The sequence below is a fragment of the Pseudoliparis swirei genome, chromosome 16 (genome assembly GCF_029220125.1).
Source record: "Pseudoliparis swirei isolate HS2019 ecotype Mariana Trench chromosome 16, NWPU_hadal_v1, whole genome shotgun sequence".
In the NCBI taxonomy this organism is placed as follows: domain Eukaryota; kingdom Metazoa; phylum Chordata; class Actinopteri; order Perciformes; family Liparidae; genus Pseudoliparis; species Pseudoliparis swirei.
This window is the reverse complement of record NC_079403.1, coordinates 7,762,270-7,784,234: the sequence shown is the minus strand read 5'-3', so window position 1 is coordinate 7,784,234 and position 21,965 is coordinate 7,762,270. Positions and strand designations below refer to the sequence as shown.

Below are 21,965 nucleotides of genomic sequence, written 5' to 3'. Positions count from 1 at the left end.
TTGAGGTCTGGGTCGTGGAATTCCTGCTCCTGACTACGCCACTGTCCTGTTGAGACTCCGCCTACTGTTGAGACTCCGCCCACTCCTCCTCCCCACCGCCATCTGCCTGATGGATCGTGGAGGTCTCCATCGTGGAATATGCCTACTATGAACTATTCATACTCTGTCATATTCATTGAATGTATTTTAACTCTAAATCTGTCCTTCTGTACACATTACATCTATTGCATCTGTCCATCCTGGAGAGGGATCCTCCTCTGTTGCTCTCCTCCAGGTTTCTTCCCTTTTTTTCCCCCTGAAGGGTTATTTGGGAGTTTTTCCTGGTCCGATGTGAGGTTTTGGGGCAGGGATGTCTATGTGTACAGATTGTAAAGCACTCCGAGACAAATTTGTAATTTGTGAAATTGGGCTATACAAATAAACTGAATTGAACAACACAGTTGGTCGGTGCTTTGATTTGACAACACTAGGTTTATAGGTTTATTTTTTACTTTATTTATTCTTTTTTTAATTATTTGATATTAATTATCTGATTAATTTGATAATAATAATTTAGGATAGGAATATATAAACATTTTTGCTTCTACCTATACCTTTTCTCTGTATAGTATATTATATAGAATAATATTGTATTGTATTGCAATGATTGACTGAATAAAATACACAACAACAACAAATGAACTGGCTAGATCTACAAGCCCAACAATTATTTGGTTATCGTGAGGGAAAATCCTGATTTGGGATACTTAGAATGTTGACATTTCTGAACTATTGTCACGACGGGATTAGGGTGGACCCAAATGCACGACTCACGAGACATATCACGCTGATAAAGATCCTTTCCTGAAAGTATTGTCAGGAACGGAACAGACAGAATAAACAAACACACAGTGGACCGCTCAAGGGCTTTGTCTCAGAAACACAAGATAATCCAGCAGAGGACAAGTGGAAGTGAGGGAGCTAAATAGTGAGGGACTAATGAGGGGATGGGCTGCAGGTGAGAAGGGCGTGAGGACCAGGTGAAGGGAATGAGGGACTAACGAGGTGATCAGAGGCAGGTGAGGGGAGTTGGATTGATGAGATGGGAAGCAAGATCTGGAATGACATGATAGTTAGTGAGACAGGATGAAAACAACTAATACAAAAAGGAAGATGTGGAGCTAAACTGTTACAATTATACACACTGAACATCTCATAACCTTAAAAACCCAACATCTGGTTAACGTTGTAAATCATTTAGGGTTGGAGAACAACATTACTTTAGGTTAAGGTCAGAAAAATAATCATGGTTTGTGTTAAAATAATCATTTAAAACCGTAACAACATAAGTGTAAATAAATAATCGCTCGCTTGTTAAACTCCATATTGAACCACGTGCCGTTGAATAACCGCCACGCAGCACATCACGCCTCCTGCTCTGCACACCACTCTTTGTACTACGTCACTTTCTCCACACCCGAGAAAGAAAGAGAAACGTCGATGTTAGATGAATCTTGGGTTTGCTGAAACACCAACCGTTTCCCCTGGTGACTGAACTGCTCGTGGCTCACGGCTCGGGGACATGAACAGCGGCCTCCCGTGTACGAGTCTGATGTTTTGACCCCGACCGCTTTCCTCGTGGACTTTGTGGCTGCGTCACAACCTCACGTCCCAGCTGGGGACAACTGTAATTACTACGCCCGCTTGGAGGGCTTCACATTTCCCCGTACACATGGGACATTTTTGAGTCCAATTTTTTTCGGAGGGGGCGGAGTCTTCTTTGGTGTTTCTGATTGGCCGTGGTGACGCAATTGCAACTACGTCGATTTCACTCGACGTCATCGAAAATGCTCAACATAACAGGGTTGAGGAAGAAAGAAGGGGGGCTGGTATTGTTCTACATCCTTTTGCCCTCTCTCTCACTCCGCCTTGCTCTCTGAAATAGCGCTCCTGAGCCCTGGAGAGCGGATGCTGAAGTGACGGCATGTCATCACTGTCCCATAGCAGTGACTCACTGAGGCCTGTGGGCCCCGGCCTGTCACCTCTCTCTCTCTCTCTCTCTCTCTCTCTCTCTCTCTCTCTCTCTCTCTCTCTCTCTCAATATTGGCATGGATGTTGCAACAACAATATTGCCAAAGCACCAAGACACAGCAACACAAACAAATATACAATTCATATGGATAATAATAATATGACAGAAATAACTACATTGAAAGAAAGTACAGTTGTGTAGTGTGTGTGTGTGTGTGTGTGTGTGTGTGTGTGTGTGTGTGTGTGTGTGTGTGTGCGTGTATAGGCCACTCACTGTCCCTCAGGTTGTGGCATGATCGGACATATGGTGCAACAAGGTGGGCTTTGTGAGAAAGATTCAGTTGAGAAGATTCTTCCAGTTCTCTGAAACCAAGCCGGTCCAATAACGTCTGTTGCTCTCTCTCTCTCACTCTCACTCTCACTCTATCTCTCTCTCTCGATGTTTTTGTCATCACATACACACAGGGGTGTGGTGAAAGAAAGTGGCAATGCAGCAGTGGGAGCAGCAAGCAGCAAGTACACTATTAAAACAAAAAAAAAACACAATATTTACAGTAAGTGTGTGTGTGTGTGCCTAAGAGGGGCAATTGTGTGGGTCTATGGGGGGGTCCTGGGAGGTCGGAGTTCATGAGAAAGAACTCTCTCTTCTCTCTCTGTTCTGAGCGTGCGGGCGCCTGCGCCTGACCGCACCGCAGCGCTGAAACAGTCTGTTGTTGGTGTGGAGGATCCTTCATGATCCTGCGGCTCTGGTTCTGCACTCCTGGTGTACAAGTCCTGCCCTGTCAGCCTCTCTACTCTACAGCTAGACTGAAGGACTGGGAAGGATCCTGAAACTTTAATTTCCTCAGCTGCCTGAGGTGGGGCCTTGGCTGCCTTTCTCACCAGGAGTGTCTGTGTTCATGTGACATGTCCATGTCCTCGGTGGTGTGGACTCCCATTTATACCCGCCACCCTCTCCTCCACAGTCCGTTTAATCCCAGTGTGTGTACGCCCCTCTGTTGTTGTACCCTCCTAAAGTCCACAATCAGCTGAAAGCTGAAATCAAATCACAGCAGATGTCATAGCCCCCCTGGCTGTCCAGATGAGAGTGTGGTGTGCAGTACCTGGGAGACAGCATCATCCATCCTGGATCTGTTGGGCGATAAGCAAACTCTCTCAATATTGGCATGGATGTTGCAACAACAATATTGCCAAAGCACCAAGACACAGCAACACAACAAAATATACAATTCATATGGATAATAATAATATGACAGAAATAACTACATTGAAAGAAAGTACAGTTGTAGTGTGTGTGTGTGTGTGTGTGTGTGTGTGTGTGTGTGTGTGTGTATAGGCCACTCACTGTCCCTCAGGTTGTGGCATGATCGGACATATGGTGCAACAAGGTGGGCTTTGTGAGAAAGATTCAGTTGAGAAGATTCTTCCAGTTCTCTGAAACCAAGCCGGTCTCTCTCTCTCTCTCTCTCTCTCTCTCTCTCTCTCTCTCTCTCTCTCTCTCTCTCTCTCTCTCTCTCTCTCTCTCTCTCTCTCTCTCTCTCTCTCTCTCTCTCTCTCTCTCTCTCTCTCTCTCTCTCTCTCTCTCTCTCTCTCTCTCTCTCTCTCTCTCTCTCTCTCTCTCTCTCTCTCTCTCTCTCTCTCTCTCTCTCTCTTTTGCTGGGCCAGTCGGCGGCACGATGTCTCACCGCTCTGGCTTTCTGTTACACCAGTTCAAATTTTCACAAGAGGAAGCGCCTCTAAAATACGTGCCTCTCTCGTCGTGTCGCGCCGCACTGCAACGCAAACCTTTTGAACTTCGGCATGAACAGAAATCAGAGCAAGAGCAAAACCAGAGGACGCCGTCTCACTGCAGGCCGGAGTGATTCCTACTGCGGCTTCATTTGGTTCACAGCCACAGTCTTCCCTCGAGCCCTGAGGGTGGAGTAATTACAAACGTCCGAGAAATGGATGTCCCTAAACTGCCGAGCACACTATGTTATGTCATTTGAGGAGGAGGAGTAGGAGGAGGTGGAGGAGGAAACGTACTCAGGAGGCAATGGGAAGTGATGTAGTTCGGACTTGGAAATGTAACTTAAACTGACGAGAGAAGCTTTATGTGGCGTGACAGCTGCCGCGGGGTCCCCGCTCCCCAATACTGAGCGGAAGATTTAAAATTGCAATTTGCGGGTTAATAAAAGCCCAAAGTGAGGATGTGGGTGACTGTATTTCGTTGTCGCTGATATATAGTGATTCAAATTTTCAAAACGAAGAGGGATATTATTCCCTAGAGCCGCAGGGCCTGAAAAGAATGGAAAAGTGGAATTGAGTCCTTCATGATTACAGCTCAACTTTAAGATCTGCTGGTGTAAAGTGCCTTTTAAACAGTGAACTCATCATGACTGTCATCACTATCACGTAATGAAGGGATTTAAATTGCTGAACATGCAACAGCAGAACAGGATCGGTGAGAGTTTGACTTGTCGTGATCAATTAAACCTCTGGAACGAATTAACATTTAAAAAAGATGTGTGTCTGAACCCCTCAGTCTGCCACCGCGGGCAACCTTTATTTGACTTCAGTTTCCATCTCCACCACTCCGCCTTGAAGGTGAAACTCATTACTCTTTAGTGAGAACCTTCCTTGTTGGAGACAAGGTCTTGGGCAGGACTGATGGACCCGGAGACTAAAGGAAGTCACTGGATGCGGGAAGAACGACAAATTGTGCAGCTGCAATTCGAGCTTTTAATGTAACACGCATGAAGGAGTTCATCGGAGCCGACTACGTTTAGCATCGACGCCGACTGGACATCCACGTCAACGTTTCCCTTTAAGCCGTGGATGTAACGCTCTGTGTTCTGTAAGCTAGTTAGACGAGCACTCTAAAGATGGCCTCTTGCGTCAGAGGAGATAAACACATGTCCATTCCTTACATTTTTTCGCTGTTTTATTCTGTTTTGGAGATGCTTTTGAAGGGCCTGGATCATTTAGATGAATAGTTATAGTGTTAAAGCTCTAGAAGTCAGCTTCTTTATCCGTTTGCAATCCTGAAACTTACACAATATGTATAAGAGGGCATGGACTGTGTTGCTTGCTAACTTAATCTCACTAAATTCAATGTGGAAGATTATCATTTCTTGGCAATAGAAAATGGAAATCAGATGATGAGAGCAGAGTGACCTCAGGCTATTCTCAAAACAAATTCACATCCCAGTGTGAATTGGTTTTCAAGTTCCTGACTTGTGAAATATCACTTGAAGCTGTGTTAAATATATTAATAATAAAATGTCCCCTGATTGATTTTCAAAAGTAAGTAAAGTAAATAAAGAAGTCCTGCAAGCATTGATGATTCAACTCTAAGCTGAAGGTTTGCTAATACCTTAACATATTGAAAATTAAGCTGAAAATCACACTAGTACAATACTTAATAACAGAAAAGGACTTTCTGAAAAGCCCTCAAGGGTTTGTTTATTGTGAATACAATATATTGATGTACAATCTGCTTTAAAAGAGCCTTTTGAACCACTAACATTCAAAGAGCTTTACATTACTTCCACTTTTCTGCAGTGAACTCAATGTCAGAATACTAACCCAGAGAGTCCGAGTCGATACTCAACAAAGGTTATCCATCGGCCTCTTTCCCGTAAAGCAGCGATCCATACGGCCGTATATGAGCTGCCTGTTTAAGCAGTCACCCTACTGCTGGCTCTTTACACAGGATTTATCGAATTCAAGCAATCTTTATAACTCTAACAAGTATTCCTCCGTGTTTTTTTGACAAAGGCCGACAGTGTGTGAGGAGGTCGCGTTACATTTTTATATTTTCAGCATTTGTGACAATAATATTTCCCATTTCGATCACAAATTACACACCAACGTAAAGCTTATGTGTCATTTATCTCACCTCTGCGTCCCTCAGTGTTTATACTTCTTCGAGGTCAAGGTAAGAAAAAAATAGAGGTTGTTGTTGCCGTACTGGGGAGGTGGGAGGCAGGCGTAGACGCACACCGCTGGGACTGTGATTGATGGGAACCCCTCAACTGGGTAGCTGGCTCTTACCGGCAGCAATCTGCCAGAGCTGCAACCTCATCAACACAAACCCACATCCTACACTCACACATCCGCCCTCTTTCCTCCCGGGGCTACAGGGACAGACATCGCTCTCACGTCCTGGTAGTACTGCAGCTCGCCGCTATGCCAAGAAAAAATAATGAGCCGTAATTTGTCAGTATCTCACAAAGTGATTTAGTGTGATAAAGAAGTAATTATTAATGAGAAGGCATAAAAAACACAGGGTGGGCCGGGATAGAGGCGGAGCCAACAGACATGAATCTTTCAGCCCGGAGGCCGCTGTGAAACGAGAAGTCGCGGTTGATTTATTGGACCAGAGGTAAAGGTGCTTGTTGACCGTGTCTTGTGTATGATTTACTCCGTTTAACTTTATTTATTACTTTAGATGAGAACCATGTATACGCCCTTTGGATTTCCTTTCTCACCTGCACTCATTTCTGTGTCTTTTAATAATGTTACATTTGTACTGATTTTCTTTTATTGTGCGAATAAATAAATAATGTATTCACCAAGTAACTTGTGTACGTCGTTAAAGACTCAAAAACCACTTCATGACACATTTTTCTCTACTTCCACTTGAAATAATCCAGATTTGGCTTCAACTGCCGTCTCTGGCTACACTCAAAAAAACGATTCAAGCCCTTCTTGGAGGTGACACATTTAAATATTGTTTGATACATTTAAATAAATCAATTACAAAACGAAGATATTTATATTGAATGGGTGTAACACAAAATGTATGAATACTTTCATTTATTAGATTTATTTTCATTTATTAGATTTATTTAGGTTACACTCACAAAAACGATTCAAGCCCTTCTTCGAGGTGACACATTTAAATATTGTTTGATACATTTAAATAAATCAATTACAAAAATAGATATTTATATTTAATGGGTGTAACACAAAATGTATGAATACTTTCATTTATTAGATTTATTTAGGTTAGATGGTGTGCATATCAACTTAAAATAAATGTGTTTCATTGGGGACTACCCTTTGCGCATGCGCCAGCTGAAAATCAGTTGTTTACATGAGGTGAAGACACTTTCAGGGCTGTACGGTGGTGTAGTGGCTAGCACTGTCGCCTCAAAGCCAGAGGGCCGTGGGTTCAATTCCCAGTCAGGGCGTTCCTTCTGTGTGGAGTTTGCATATTTTGTTAGTTAGTTAGTTTATATTTTGAGTTGGACAAACACAAATTTATTTAATTGAATGAATATCGTTATTTTATTTTAGATGTATTTGATACAAATGAGTTGGACTAACTTAATTACATTTTATTGTACTGATGTGCTAAATTTGAGTTGGAGTTGCATATAATTATTGGATGGAAAACCTGCCAAAAATTTAATTGAGTTCATCCAATGAGTCATTTCTTTGAGTGTACATAATCCTCTTGTCATTTGTGAATGAGACTAAAAACCTCCTTTTTTAAGGAACGTCTTCATTGTTTAACAACATCATTAGAACAATTTCAACTTCGCTCATGAATACAATCTCATCCTGAAGTTTTAATTGTTCAATTGCCATTTCACAAAGGGACTCTTGGCTGCAGCAGCGCCATCCCAGAGGGGCGGGGGGGTTCAAGGACCTGTGATGTCACACACTTCGCACAGCCCAATGCGACGGTCCCGCAGTTTATATTAAGAAGCAGCCTCTGGGCATTTTTATTCATTTGCATTGATTAATTTTCCTCCGGCAGAATTAAAACACGTCTTCTTTTGGTCTACTCCTCCCGGCGGCCGCACATCCGTCGTGATGCAACACGACCCGTCGCTGACACAGAAATAATGTTTCACGAAAGCTTGCCGAGCAGAATAAAACGAGGCGTCACTCATGCAAAGCGAGCAAAGAGAGGTATTTACTACTCCTGGTATGTCTCTCAATGTAAAACAACAACAACAAAAGCAGCAGGCCGAGTGACAGGGAAAGAGAGCTGTCACAAATCGACCTGTTTAACAAAGCCAGACCGTTTGTGAATCTAGCGCAGAGAGATTTCCTCCCCGCTGCCATCCACCTGTCAGCCATTTTAACACCTAAGCTACTAACATCCCTTCAGTGATCTCCTCCGGTGACTTCTCTGGACTGGCTGCTCACGTTTGGATGTTCAAACAGTCCTTTTTCTTTCTCCTTGACACCTTTTCATTGACTCACTGACACACATTGCTTGCTGACGGACAGATCTCTACATGAGAGGCATGAAGGAGCCTGTGAATGAATGTGGATGGAGCCGTCCATCTGTCCATCTGCCACGAGGCCTCGCTCACTCCGAATGCCGACAGCGAGAAGGCTGCAAATAATGTGGGAAATGAGCTCGATGTGAACGAGTCTCGGATATTCTTCGTAAAGCTCGGGGGGGAAAGCAGTCGAAGACTCGTTTAAGACGCATTGATATTCCTCGCAAAGCCAGCGAAGGGACGTCGGACATTTAAGAAATAGATAGATAGATAGATAGATATATACTTTATTAATCCCCAAGCTTCCCGTCAAGCTGTGACTGTCAAAAAGAACGGATGAAGAGAAAGAGGTTTGGTTGCGAGGGATGTGGTCATTACCTTCGCATTGAAAACGGGGAAGGTAATGTTTTGATCGCCGTGTATTTATTTATTTATTTGTATGCGTGTTATTCGCAGAACTCAAAAAGTATTGAACCGAATCGCATGAAATTTGGTGGGATGATTGGTTATTATCCGGGGACCATTTGATTATATTTTGGGATCAATCGGGTCAAAGGTCAAGGTCAAGGTCATGGAAAGGTCAAAATCATTTTTTTTACCATAGCACGATACATTTTTGTCCAATTGGCATGCAACTAATGCCAAAATGTTCATAATTTAATGCCCAATCTCGTGATATGCAAAGGTATGCGCTCTACCTAGTGCCCATTCTAGTTTATATATGTCTCTGGAGCGGACACCTCTCCCAGCATGCACTGGGGCAGAGGGGCAGGCAAATACCCTGGACAGCAGGTTCACGGTTAAAAGACAAATTACTTCGCTCACATTCCAACCAGTTTGCAATTAGGAGGCTCCATCCACCTGACGTGCACGTCTCTGGATGAGTGGAGGGGGGGGCACAAAGTGACAGGAAGGACTAATTAAAGCAGATCAAATTACAACTGAGGCCGCAATATGTAAATAAAACAGAACAACGCAGCAGCAGTTATTCAGTGGAACAAAATGACGGAAAACAACAAGATGTGTATTTTGTGTGTATGTGTGTGTGTGTGTCTTTACGGTTCCATCTGACATAATGTGTGCGCTTGAGTTCAGTGAGCTTGCAGCCACAGCCGCTAACTGACAGAGAAGTAAAGCTTTGACATCGAACCAAAACAGAGGGTCGTTAAAAAAACATCCAAATTACAACATTGCCTCCGAATTAAATGACTAAATTCAGTTTGTTGGTCCATGAAATGTTTCCCAGCAACCAATCACGAGCAGTCGCCATTATGCCAGATCAATATATGTTATACTTACTTTAGAGACATGTTAGAGGCATCACATATTTAAATCATCTCAAAGGTGGCCAAAGCGAGCCCTTATATTTATCATGGCAAACACTTTCCCTCTTGAGTTTGATGCTATAACTGGTAATAACACACGTTGATGATGTACCCATTGCTTGCCACATGAGTCCATCTCATGTGGCTTTTCAGCACTGATTCAAGTTAAAAGTGTGAGATCAGTGGGTGAAATGATGAGCTCTCGATTTAGCGCTGAAACATGCTCATCTCTCCTTCTCCTCGCTTCATATGTATATTTAATGACAGCCAGATATATCTTGTCCCTTGGGGTGACTTCAAGAATTCATAAAGGACATGGCACCGTGTTGAATCAGATTATGATACCAGAGTCTACATCCTCATGAATACATTGAAGATATTCTGCAAAGCATTTGCTTTCATTCCTCTCATCTCACATGTGGAGGTAAATGAATCCTTTGAGGAGAAGACATTTATCAGTTGAATGTGTAGCAGGGAGGAAATCAAAGCTCAGGCTGCCTCTGTGAGGAAATACAATCACTATTATTATTAAATATTATTAGGATATCTGCTGATGAATAACCAAGTCCGAGTTAGGGAGCAAGAAGCGTGTGTGGCATTGGGTTGAGCAAGAAGAAAGTTTAAAGAAATCAGAACTTTTCTTGTTACCACGAACCTCTTCATTAGAAACGTTACGACAAACCAGTCGGTCGTATTAAATGCATTCTTTGGGATTTGTTTCTACGTCTGCGCGCTCAACTTAAGATGTCACGTTCTCTCCGATGGAGCCGAGCGACGAAACCACGAGGCACAAAGACAGCCGCTTCCGTACGGCGAGCAGAGCGCCGGATGTGATCAGAGCAAGGAGAGAGGACACGGCCCGCCTCTCAGTCGTCCTCAAACGCCGACTCACGTCTTTTTATTCACGACTCAAACCTAAAATGAGAGAAAGTCATAACATTCAAAGGCTCTTTCCACCAATTTGACATGTCGGAGTCAATTACTACTTGATGAAGTATAGCAGTTATGCTATGCTACTTTGAAATAATATTCTGCAACATTTCAGAAGGAAATATTGCACTGCACTACTTGGATTTGACATTAAAGTTATTTTTTTAAAGATTAAGATGAAGAAGCAAAGAAGCAAAAAGTCCAACAATTGAATACAAATATAAGTAGGCTCAGTATTTTCTTCTTTCCTACATCAATAATAATCAATCTCACAAACCCTCGGATTCATCAACTATTCATAGAGATTGCTGTAATTGTCCATGTCGATTACAGGCCATCAGCCTTCACACCGGGTCCAATGATTTGTTTTTGTGTTTCCATTTGAGGTGAAGAGAAATCTTACAGCACATTAGGTGGAACTGTGTCTTTTTTTATTTATTTTTTAGCTCTTAGTCCTCCATCTCCTCACCACAAAGCCAACAGCAAGTGTAGCTCAGCTAATTGACCATCTGAGGGGAAGCCCTGGCTGCTGGTTGACAGCGAAGTCAAACAGGACAGCTGTGATTTAAAGCAAAACTCACACATTACATTACATTACATGTCATTTAGCAGACGCTTTTATCCAAAGCGACTTACAATAAGTGCATTCAACCTAGAGTACAAACTAAGAACAACAAGAATACAGAAAGTAACATTTCCTCAACATAGTCGAACTACAAAAGTACCATAATAAGAGCTATTTAAGTGCCACTGAAGTGCTAAACTGTGTTTTAATCCAGATATAGTCGGAAAAGATGTGTTTTTAGTTTCCGGGGGAAGATGTAGAGACTTTCTGCTGTCCTGATGTCGCTGGGGAGAGGAGGCGGGGCTGGAGGAAGAAGGGACGACCGGGTCTGCACTGTGGTGCTTCGTCTTAAAATGTCGACAGGACGCCCTCCATCCACTGGCGCCTCGAGGAGAGAGACGATGACCCCCGGTGACATCACTCTGCAGGGTGTTGCAGGCTTTTAGAGCGTGATTGCGTCATCAGAGATGAAAACAAGCGAGCGAGAAGGGAGATAACGGCGTCAGATATTTGGGAGAGGAGTGCAAGGTGGAAAGATACTATATTGCATTGCATCTGTTTCTACTTTATCTCAATGACTGGAAGCAGCCACACGGACGTCTTCGTGGCAACTCTTGTGACGCTTGTGAGCGATAAACAAGGGTTGAAAGTGTAACAGTTTAGCTCCACGCCTTCCTTTTTGTAATAGTTGTTTTCATCCTGTCACACCATCTCGTCAGTCCAACTCCCCTCACCTGCCTCTGATCACCTCGTTAGTCCCTCATTACCTTCACCTGGTCCTCACGCCCTTCTCACCTGCAGCCCATCCCCTCATTAGTCCCTCACTATTTAGCTCCCTCACTTCCACTTGTCCTCTGCCAGATTGTCTTGTGTTTTCGTGCCAAGTTCTCCAGTGTTATTAGAGTTTATTCCTGACCTGCCTGTTCTGACCCTGCCTGCCTGCCCGCCCTGACCTCTGATTCTCTGCCCCGCCCCTTTTTGGACTTGTTTGCTTCTTCGACTGATCTCCCGGTTTTGACCCAGCCTGTTTCCAACCAGACAGTCATCTTTGTTACTCCTGTCTGAGTCGTGCTTTTGGGTCCACTCTAATAGCGTCGTGACAGAAAGAGCAGTGGGAGGGAAGTCATTGATGAAGCCATTGGACACAAAGGCAGTTCTGTATGCGTTGCTGATGGCATGTTTCATAAAGAGACTGATTCTGAGAAATATTCAAGGATGAGTAATGAATTTCCTTAATTTGCCGGTGGAAACAGACAATAACGAGACATCCTTGGCGATCTGATTGACACTGTTGAGTACGTCTCCACCTCGCCAACGACGTTTCATTATGACTTAACTACCAACGGTAAAGTTCTGTCTTAATTTTTAGTAATCTTTAAGACATACGTATACGTACATTGAGCACTCGGGCTGAAAGAGTGATATGTCCTTCGTTGCATTATACGCCAGCACATTGGTTGAGATGATAACATGGTTCATATTTACGTCAGTATAGTTTTTTACGTAAATGATCTTTAAACACATTTTGAAGCCTTCAGGTTGAGGTGAGATTTCTGCATCGAAAAACAAAATGTGTATTTGTCTGTTTCTCTCTGTTGTCGTTTTATCGCACAGACCCGGGTTAAAGTTAACTTTCTTCTTCATGAAAACTGAATTTACTTAGCTTATCAAAACCATCGTGCACGTGACAGAGCTTTGGGAAAACCAAGAAAGTGGACTTTGTGATAAATTCGAGGTGTTGATAATGAACTTATTGAACTACAATAGAAACTTAAAGGTGAACCTTTAATACAGTACGACACAGCAAAGAGTAAGTTATAGGCTGAGGCCAAGTTAACCTCCACGTTCCTTCAACTTGCATTATCTCGACTAGCCAGCAGGGGGCGACTCCTCTGGAAGCCTAAGAGAAAATGACCCTACTTTTTATTTGATTAATTACATCAGTCAACATTGTAAATATGAGTTTAGTGTCTCAATCTCTAGTGTTACGTCTTATACAGCTTGATGTTCATTTAGTAAATTATGGTCATTATTATTATGGATGATAAAGCTTTGGAAACTTGTTGTTTTGAGTTTAATTAAAGGAAATCTGTGAAGAACTTTGATAAGGAGAAATAGATGTATCGTTGCGTGTGTTAGGAGACTGAGATCCTGACACGCTAATGTGTAAACGACCCTGCTGGCTTCATTAGCTGTGATGTGTACTGTGCCGCTGTGGTCGTAACTCATTCCCATCTGCTTTCAAGACAGCCACCTCTCCTCTCTCCGGAGGCCTCAGACTCATTAGAGGCCCCGCCCGAGAGGAAGAGGCAGGTTAATGGCCCCGCTGACGGCAACATGTGTGACACGGGTGGGGGGGGGACAGTGCGTCTTTCAGTGGAAACCGGGAGAACGCACGGACACATTATGTAACGGGACGCCATTAACGCGGCGCAGCAGCAAACACTTTAATACAAAAGTTGTGTGGAAGGACAGCGATGCATTCAATACCAGTCTCTTTCATTAGGAACGGGAAACATTTTGAGGATTCGGTTCAAAAGAGCATGGAACGAGTAAAAATAGAAATACTTTGATCATCCTTCAGACACACATTGCGCCAAAGATTTACTCAAAGAAATAAACCCAGAGTTGTTTATCTGAACTCAGTGTGGGAAGTTAAAAACATAGCTGCACAGAAATGCACTTTCATCTCCCCCAAATGCATCATCGACCCTGTGATTCGCTACCGTTAAAATGTACCCCCTCCCTAAAACTAATCAAAGGTCCCACATGCACGAGGAGTCAGATCAAAAGGAACTGCTCTAGAAGTATTCTGGCGTTGAATCTTAATTGAAAACACACTGAACTTCTCATGACAGGTGTTTTGACGGTCGGCCATTAGTCCACCGCGGTGGGAGGAGAGGACTCTCCAGGTGAGCTGGTTGACCCCGGTGTGACCGCGGGCTCGTCGTCGGGGTCGGCCGCCGGCGTCAAAGTGAAATAGCTCACGTGCTGAAACTTGAGCACTTCGTTGCCCCAGCTGGTCCATCCGGGTTGAAGACTTCGGGCAAACAGCTCCAAGCACTCGGCTCCAGCTGCGACGTGGGGCTTCAGCACCTCTACAGAGAGACCGAAGCAGGGCAAGAGGAATCATTGGCACCGGCTCAACTCTAAAACGCTGTTACTAACCTCTCTGGTTAAAGCCTTCTTAATTAATGCTGTTCTTAAAAATAGCTTATGAATCGGGTGCCCCCCCTCCCCCGAACTGCGTACCTGGTATAATAATAATAGATACTTTATTAATCCCCAAGGGGAAATTAGTCGTCACAGTAAGCACCAGTAAACTAAACACACAAGAATAAAATATAAAAAAAACAGGGATGAAAGATGTATTCAAGTAAAATATAAAATACAAAATGAAGTATATATGTATATAAAATAAAATTAAACATAGATGTATACATGTAAATAACCCCTTAAAAGGTTTATTGTTTTGTGTTGATTGCCTTATTTTGTATCTGCTTTAGTGGTTTTGATGTATGCCTTTTTATATTGTATTGTTTTAATGATTTTGTATATGTTTTAATCTACTTCCGCTTTGAGCTAAATGTGACTTTTATTTTGAAATATTAGAAGGAAGCGCACCTTTATTTTGTGTTAATATACAAACTTGACGGTACGGCTAAATGTGACGGACGGATGCGCATTTTATTTAAAGTTTGATAGTTTTAATGGACCCGTATGAGGCTAACGCTCTTACGGTGGTGACAAGGAGGTTTTAATTCAAGAGTTTTGGTTAATGATTATACAACGGAAGAAAGGAAATAAAGAAGTTCACCAGCAGTAAAGTCTCACGCCGATTGATATACGGTGATCCGTTACAATATATATATACACACACACAAACAAGCATCTGCGTATCTGGAGGATTTAAAAGGTAAACGGGGCTCAATGATTCCTCAATTTGACGCCATCGATGTATTTAATTGCTTCAAATGAAATCGACAAGCAGTTGACAGGGCCGCGGATTTTTTTTTCTCCGGGCTTCCAGGTGCCGTTGCAATGAAAGACAAACATCCAGGTCGTCAGATTACCGAACTGCTTCCGCTTCTTCCGGTGGCCCTTTGCTCGTTACTCGAGCCAGCTGCTTGGCCCAACACCTTCTTCGACGTGGCAGCGACCTTGAGTCGAGAAGTCGAGGTGGTATTCCAGGAGCAGCGCACCTTGACAGACACGGTTTCACTTCCCCGGCGCGACTCTGTCTGCTCTTGTGCAGGCTCACACGGCCCTGACACCGGCCTCAGCCAACTCTCGGGGAGTTAATGAGCCCAAAAGCCCGACGCCCGAGCCGATCCCACCTGCACAGTGTGGACACTCTTCCTTTGCACGTTAGAGAGAGACACCGAGTCACGGAGAGAAAAGGCCAAACATGCAGCTCTCAGACTAATTCAACCTCAACCGGTGACTCAGCTCTCAAAATTTAACTGAGAATAAAAGGTCCAATTATCAACTTAACTCTGAAATGGGACAATGTATGAAAATTTAGCGGAGAGAGGCCGGAAGCAAAGAAAGACAAGTAACATATTCATTCTTAGATATTTTGCCCTACCGGCTCGTAGTTGGTAAAATCTCAGTCTTCTCCCCTTTTTGAATAGTTTTTTTTTAATCAATATATTCGATGACTTCAGCATATGTGGGTCTCGCTGTGTGCATCGGAATCTGGATGCCACTACCACCAAATCAACAGCCTCTTATTTTAAAATAACGAATAAGTCAACGTTCTGTTTACAGCTTGTTGCCCCCAGTTGGCCAAATAATTAAAGTACAAGCATACTCGATAGCAATTATAGCATAATTTAAAAAGGTTTTACGGGGCAATTTTATGGAACGCAGTCGACTGGACCAGTTACATCTTCCACGGACATTCAAAAACAAATCCAGGTGAGTATTGAGGATTCAAACGCTCTGAAAGCAGATGACGCTGCTCCTCACAGCCAAAGTGATTTCACCCATCTGAAATACGACAGTCAGTACAGTCAGCGTTTTGCTTTTACTGTCTTTAAATAGACTGTTTTCACAACCTGACTGCATCTGATGCCTCCTGCCTGGTTAGCCGGCCTCCTGTCTTGGCCCTGCTGATGCCCCCCCCCCCCATCCTTTCTGGATTGTGGTCCATGCCTACTACGAACTACTCGTACACTGTCATATTCATTGGACGTTTCATGATTACTTCTGGACACATGACATCTATTGTTCTGTCCATCCTGGAGAGGGATCCTCATCTAAAATATACAAAAAATAAATATACACTTTTATTAATCCCCAAGGGGAAATTAGTTCTCTTCATTTAACCCATCCTTAGTTATTTTATTATGAGCAGTGGCTGCAGTGATGCTGGAAGCAACTGGGGGGGGGTGCCCTGCTCAGGACACTTCACTTTTGCACTGCGGTTGCAGGACGGCCCTCTTACCCCACTGAGCTACAGCTCTCCTGAAGGTTTCTTCCCTTTTTTCTATTTCTTGAGAGTTTTTCCTGATCCGATGTGAGGTCAAAGGTCAGGGACATCGTATGTGTACAGACTGTTAAGCCCTCTGAGGGTAATTTGTAATTTGTGATATTGGGCTGTATAAAATAAACTGAATTGAATTGAATGAGGATTATTAGGAACAGATATTTAACACCTGCTTATAATATTAAGTTGAGAGGGGACCTCCTTTTTCACCATGTCTAAAGTCAAAGGGAGCCCTAATTAATAAAAAACACGCGCCTTTGTCTCGTGCCAACACTTCCTCTTCCTGCAGCTTGACCATCTGGCGAGAATGTGTTGTCGTGTAACGGCGGCCCATATCTCTCCATGGCAACCAAAAAGTGTCAGTGATAGGAACCCCCCCCCCCCCCCCCCCGCCCGTCTGAGAGGGGAGGAGAAGTGGGTCAGGGCTTCTCAACGCGGCCGACTTGAGGGTCGTCGCTTCACGCCGGCGGCTCTCGCGGATCTGACGTGCTCGACGAAGTGCGGCGGCGTTACGGCGACGATCGCTCGAGATGGACGTGAGAAAGCTCCAGGTTCATTATTGCCAAATGTCTGCAGACGTTTGGCATTTCTAGCGGTTCCCGAATCTATTGCAGGAGAGAACAAATAAGGAACGGAGAAATCCACCTTTTGTTCTCCGAGGCGGTCGAATTATCTCGTCAAATACTTGAATAAATAAAACTGCTCCGCGCAACAGTTGGGTCAAGCCCTTCTGATATCGCGCGACAATTATTACACTCACACATCTGAGCCACGCCCTCTGTCTCTCACCTCTAACTGGAGTCAACACTGATGCAACTGAGGCACAGCAGTTACGGATGCTGCTCATCCCGACCCTGCAGTCGTGATATGTGTCTGTATTTCGTGACGTGAAAATACCTCCACAAACAGCCAGAATAAACAAACCAGTTCTGATTCAAATCTGAAAAGAGGCGTGGCCGTGAACACAATCCGTACCCTAATCTACATCATATGTCTGGTCTCACAGCTCCACCACGCCGTCATTAGGGTTGAGGTCAGTGTTTTGTTCTAATGTCCGGCCGCCTGAGGCGGAGGCTTCTCAAACAACTGGCTGTGTTTTGCTCTCCGTACTGCACAATAAAGGGCGTTCCCCTGAGAGGCATGGGGCATGACGTCAAGCCTCTCTCGTTCATCGTGCCTGCATATTCATTGTCGAAGGTTTTATATCGATTCTAAGGAGCGGAGGCCATGTTGAAAGTCAAGTCTCGCAGCACCACAATCAGTGCAGATGGGACACATTTGATTAAATCGGAGCAGCAGAAGTCCCCACTCGGACAAATCAAACCTGTCATGGGTTGAGGATTCGGTTCCTCCTGTTGTCATGCAGGACGTTGTGTTTGAGAAGTTTTTTCTCCTTGAGTTGAACATTTAAAAAAGTGTGATATTTCTACTTGCATAGCATTTTTTTAAATTTTTATCCAGCATTTATCACATTAACGTGTCTATTTCTCATTAGAAACACACTGCAGTCACAATCGTGCGTGTCGTAACTGATGTTGTCCTCTGACCTAAATGATGCATTTTAAACATCAGGGTACATGTAGTAAGACTGATCACGGAGGCTGCAAAGCAAGATAACAGTCCATGATGTTGCAGCATTGCCCTCTAGTGGTATGGAAGAATACAGAAGGACTGTTAACTCGTGTTCTTCGATTTACCCGAGAGTGAGGGCTTCTGGGAGTGGAGCGCTGATGGGACGCTGACAATCAAACGCTGGTCCTCCACGGGAACCTCGGATGTCCCTGAAGAGCTGAAAGTAAACAAATACACGACCGTTCAAAAGTTTGGGGTCACTTAGAAATGACTTTATTTTTCAAAGAAAAGCACTGTTTTTTCAATAAAGATAACATTAATCAAAAATACACACTATACATTGTTAATGTGGTAAATTAATATTCAAGGTGGAAGTGTCTGGTTTCTAATGAAATATCTCCAGAGGTGTATAGAGGCCCATTTCCATCAACTATCACTCCAGTGTTCTAATGGTACATTGTGTTTGCTAATCGCCTTAGAAGACTAATATCTGATTAGAAAACCCTTGTGCAATTATGCTAGCACAGCTGAAAACAGTTATGCTGGTGATATAAGCGATACAACTGGCCTTCCTTTGAGCTTGAAGTTTGTAGAACAAAATTAATACTTCAAATATTAATCATTATTTCTAACCTTGTCATTGTCTTGACTATATTTTCTATTCAATTTTCAATTCATTTGATTAATAAAAGTGTGAGTTTTCATGGAAGACACGAAATTGTCTGGGTGACCCCAAACTTTTGAACCGTAGTGTATATTCCATTCAATAGTTGTAGCTTAAACAGTATGAAGAGGGACAGAGAGGTCAAACGTGTTGCACCTTGTGGGGTTGTCTGCAGTGGAACGGTACCGGCCCAGCACCAGCACCTCGTACGGCTTCTTATGATGGGAGTCGAGTGGAAACACAAACTGTCCAGATGTGGTCACCTGAGTGGGGGGTGGGGGCAGAGGAGAGTCAAACATCTGGAATCACAGCAGGAAGTCTTCATGATTGCTGTATGTGTTTAAGGTGTGTGTACCTTGACCCAGAACCATTCGGCCACCACGTCTACCCCCCAGTGTGGATACAGCTCATCTCGCACAAAGCGCAGGTGGCTGGGCCGGTTGGTGACCCAGGTGACCACGAGACAGTTCGGGGACGCCAGTGTTGGAATCGGGAGCCGTTTCAGCTGAGACGAGGGCAAAGAGCTGTACCTTCATTGAGGAAATACATTTAAAAGGTTATGAGTTGTTCAACGACGATATCCTTCTCTCTGATCCTGAAAACCCAAATAAAAGTACTGATTCATGCGTTGTTGAACAATTAAAGCTATACTATGTTAGGCAGTGGCTCCCAACCTGGGGGCCTGGGCCCCCTAAATGTTTCTCGTGATAAATCTGAGGGATCACCTGGTGATTGAAGAGATAATAAAGTAAATTAAATTAACAAATGTTATTATTCGAATTACATTTTCTCACATTTATAGCCATGTTTAAAACTTGTCTTTTGACTGTTTATTACCATGGCTGTGTAGACTACTTGTTGAATCTTTTTATCACGCACACACACACAAACACACACACAAACCCCAAGTTACCTGCGACTCCTTTTCACAGATTTGTTTTCCCACGGTGGATCCATAACTATTAAGTCAAATCTTCTTCCATCTGTGTGAGAAATAAGCAGCTTTGGTCAAACAATGTCAGACTGAGGAAAAATGTGTACACACTGAATCATGCTCGAATTATTTAAATCCAGTAAGTGTGTGTGTGTGGGGGGGGGGGTATATTTATGCCACAATGGCCATTTTATGAGTTTAATTTGTTTTAAATCCTCATAGTCACCACAACAACTGCAAGACATTCAGTCCACTCTGCTCCAGATGGCCTGCACCTCATGTACACTCACAGTGGACCAGCGGTTGTATTCTGGTGACATCGGACAGCAGGAAGGCCGTGTGTGGTGGTATGACATACTCCTCTCCCATCAGCGGGACCACGGTAGCCCAGTCCGCCCGACTCTCTGTGACCCGAGAGAACAAGTCGACGTGTGACGTACGGCCGTCTTCGGCAACGAGGAGCTGCACGCACGCCTCCTGCTCCTCGTCGGCCACTAGAGGAAGCCCTTTAGCCATTTCACAAAGAGCCGCGAGGCTGCACTCCTGAGAGGGAAGAGGCTCGTCCACTGTGTCCGTCCCCCCGGTGAGATATCCGAGAGACCGGGCAGAATCCACCAGGGACTCGGTTCCCTCCAGGACAACAGACCTGATCTGCATCGGCACATATCACGTTGTTATGCATACTGTTGGGGCAGATTCAATGATGGACCGAAACACATAACTTGCATTGGTCGTTGCTGCTGCTTGGGAGAGTTGCAACTTCACTTCACGTGTATAGGTTTAAAACATAGATGGCAAGCAACCCGAGGAGGTCTGTAAGCAGCAGCTGATGCCAGCTATTTGAAGAATTAACATTCCTCCCCCTCCGTCCCCAGAGACCTCTGTGTCTACCTCCCTGGCTCCAGTCTCATCAAAACGTATGCCTCATCTAAGGGATGGGAAGAAACATGGGTCTCTTAAATTAAGTTTTTATTGTCCTTCAGGGGTCAGCTGTGGGACACATTCGCCTCGTATAGGCCTCGGTTTGCTTTTGGACAAAATAGTCAAAGTTATGGGTAGGTGAGATATAAAACTTCTTACAAAAGATTTAACCCGCAAACGAATATATATTGTGGATACATATTGTTGTATACATTTTCCTTCCACAATACAAGAAATAAAATGTGACTGGATCATCAGTGGTGGAAAGAAATGCAGTGCATTTACTTACTTACTATTATCTCTTAAAGCAGAGTTTTGAGATACTTACTTTGCTACAAACTTTATATTTCTAACTCTTTCCAAAGATGACATGCAGCTAGAAGAGAACGAGATTAAAACCTACCTTCTCATGGAAGGCCTGTGAATCAATTTCCCCCTGGTTGAGTTCACTGGGTCTTCGTTTCCTCTTCTGGAAGTCAAATTGATATGAAATAATTACTCATTTTTGTTTCACAGGTAGTATATGTTCAGTCATACATTTGTATTTCCGTATACACTTTTTGCTCAATGAATTATCTTTTGTATTGTACAAAAGGTGTCTCTGATTCCTCTATTTTTGTTAAGCAGCTAGCAGAATATTTCTAAAAAAATAGAATTACAAAATAAAAAAACAATAAAGAACGTTTTTGTTGTGGAAAAAATTGTAGTCAACAAATAATATCTTCAAGTATCAGGACTAGTTTTACTCAGCGAATCTAAACATAATGTATGTGGCATTACATAAGTGTTACTTCTCATGTCATAAAGTGTATGAATTAGTGAATGTGTATGAACCCTTTACCTTCGATGGTTTGTCTGTTTTATGCAACGTATCCGTGTTTCCTTCATCCACAGTATCACTGGCACTCGCACTGCAGTGGCCGTGTAACATCTGAAAGCATTGCCTTTTGAAACGACACTTCAAGTGTGACTTTTGATTATCGTCTCCCAGCCGGATGCAGCGCGAATACCCCTGATCAATGAGTGCGCGTGCATCCAAAACCCAGCCCCCCGTGTTCCGAACCACCGCCGACATTGTTCAAACTAGCTTCAAACTAGCTGGCGTTTAGGCGACTGCATGTTTAATTTAGCTCGTTCTCGTTTTGATTCAGTAGCCGTGACCGCACCCCACGTAAAAAAACGTGCTCGAACCAGTCTTGCCAGTAAATGATGCCAAACGTTTAAGCGCGTTGTTGCTGTTTCGTTTTCACGGAAATCGACGGGGTGTGTCCATGGCGAGCTACCGTAGAAACGAAAGCGTCTGAACCCAGCAGTTAAAGGGCAAGTCTC

General features: G+C 43.6%; 1 protein-coding gene across 1 annotated transcript; it reads right to left on the bottom strand.

Moving 5' to 3' along the window:
* Nucleotides 1-13,476: 13,476 nt before the first annotated feature.
* mettl4 (methyltransferase 4, N6-adenosine) lies at nt 13,477-21,892 on the bottom strand. The gene is made up of 8 exons (XM_056433831.1): nt 21,478-21,892; nt 21,040-21,105; nt 20,006-20,366; nt 19,695-19,764; nt 19,137-19,311; nt 18,938-19,044; nt 18,243-18,334; nt 13,477-14,152 (listed from the first exon to the last, which is right to left on the bottom strand). Exons 1-8 carry the CDS (start codon nt 21,709-21,711, stop codon nt 13,932-13,934), a joined length of 1,326 nt encoding a protein of 441 aa, XP_056289806.1. The 5' UTR covers nt 21,712-21,892; the 3' UTR covers nt 13,477-13,931.
* Between the last annotated feature and the right edge of the window lie 73 nt (nt 21,893-21,965).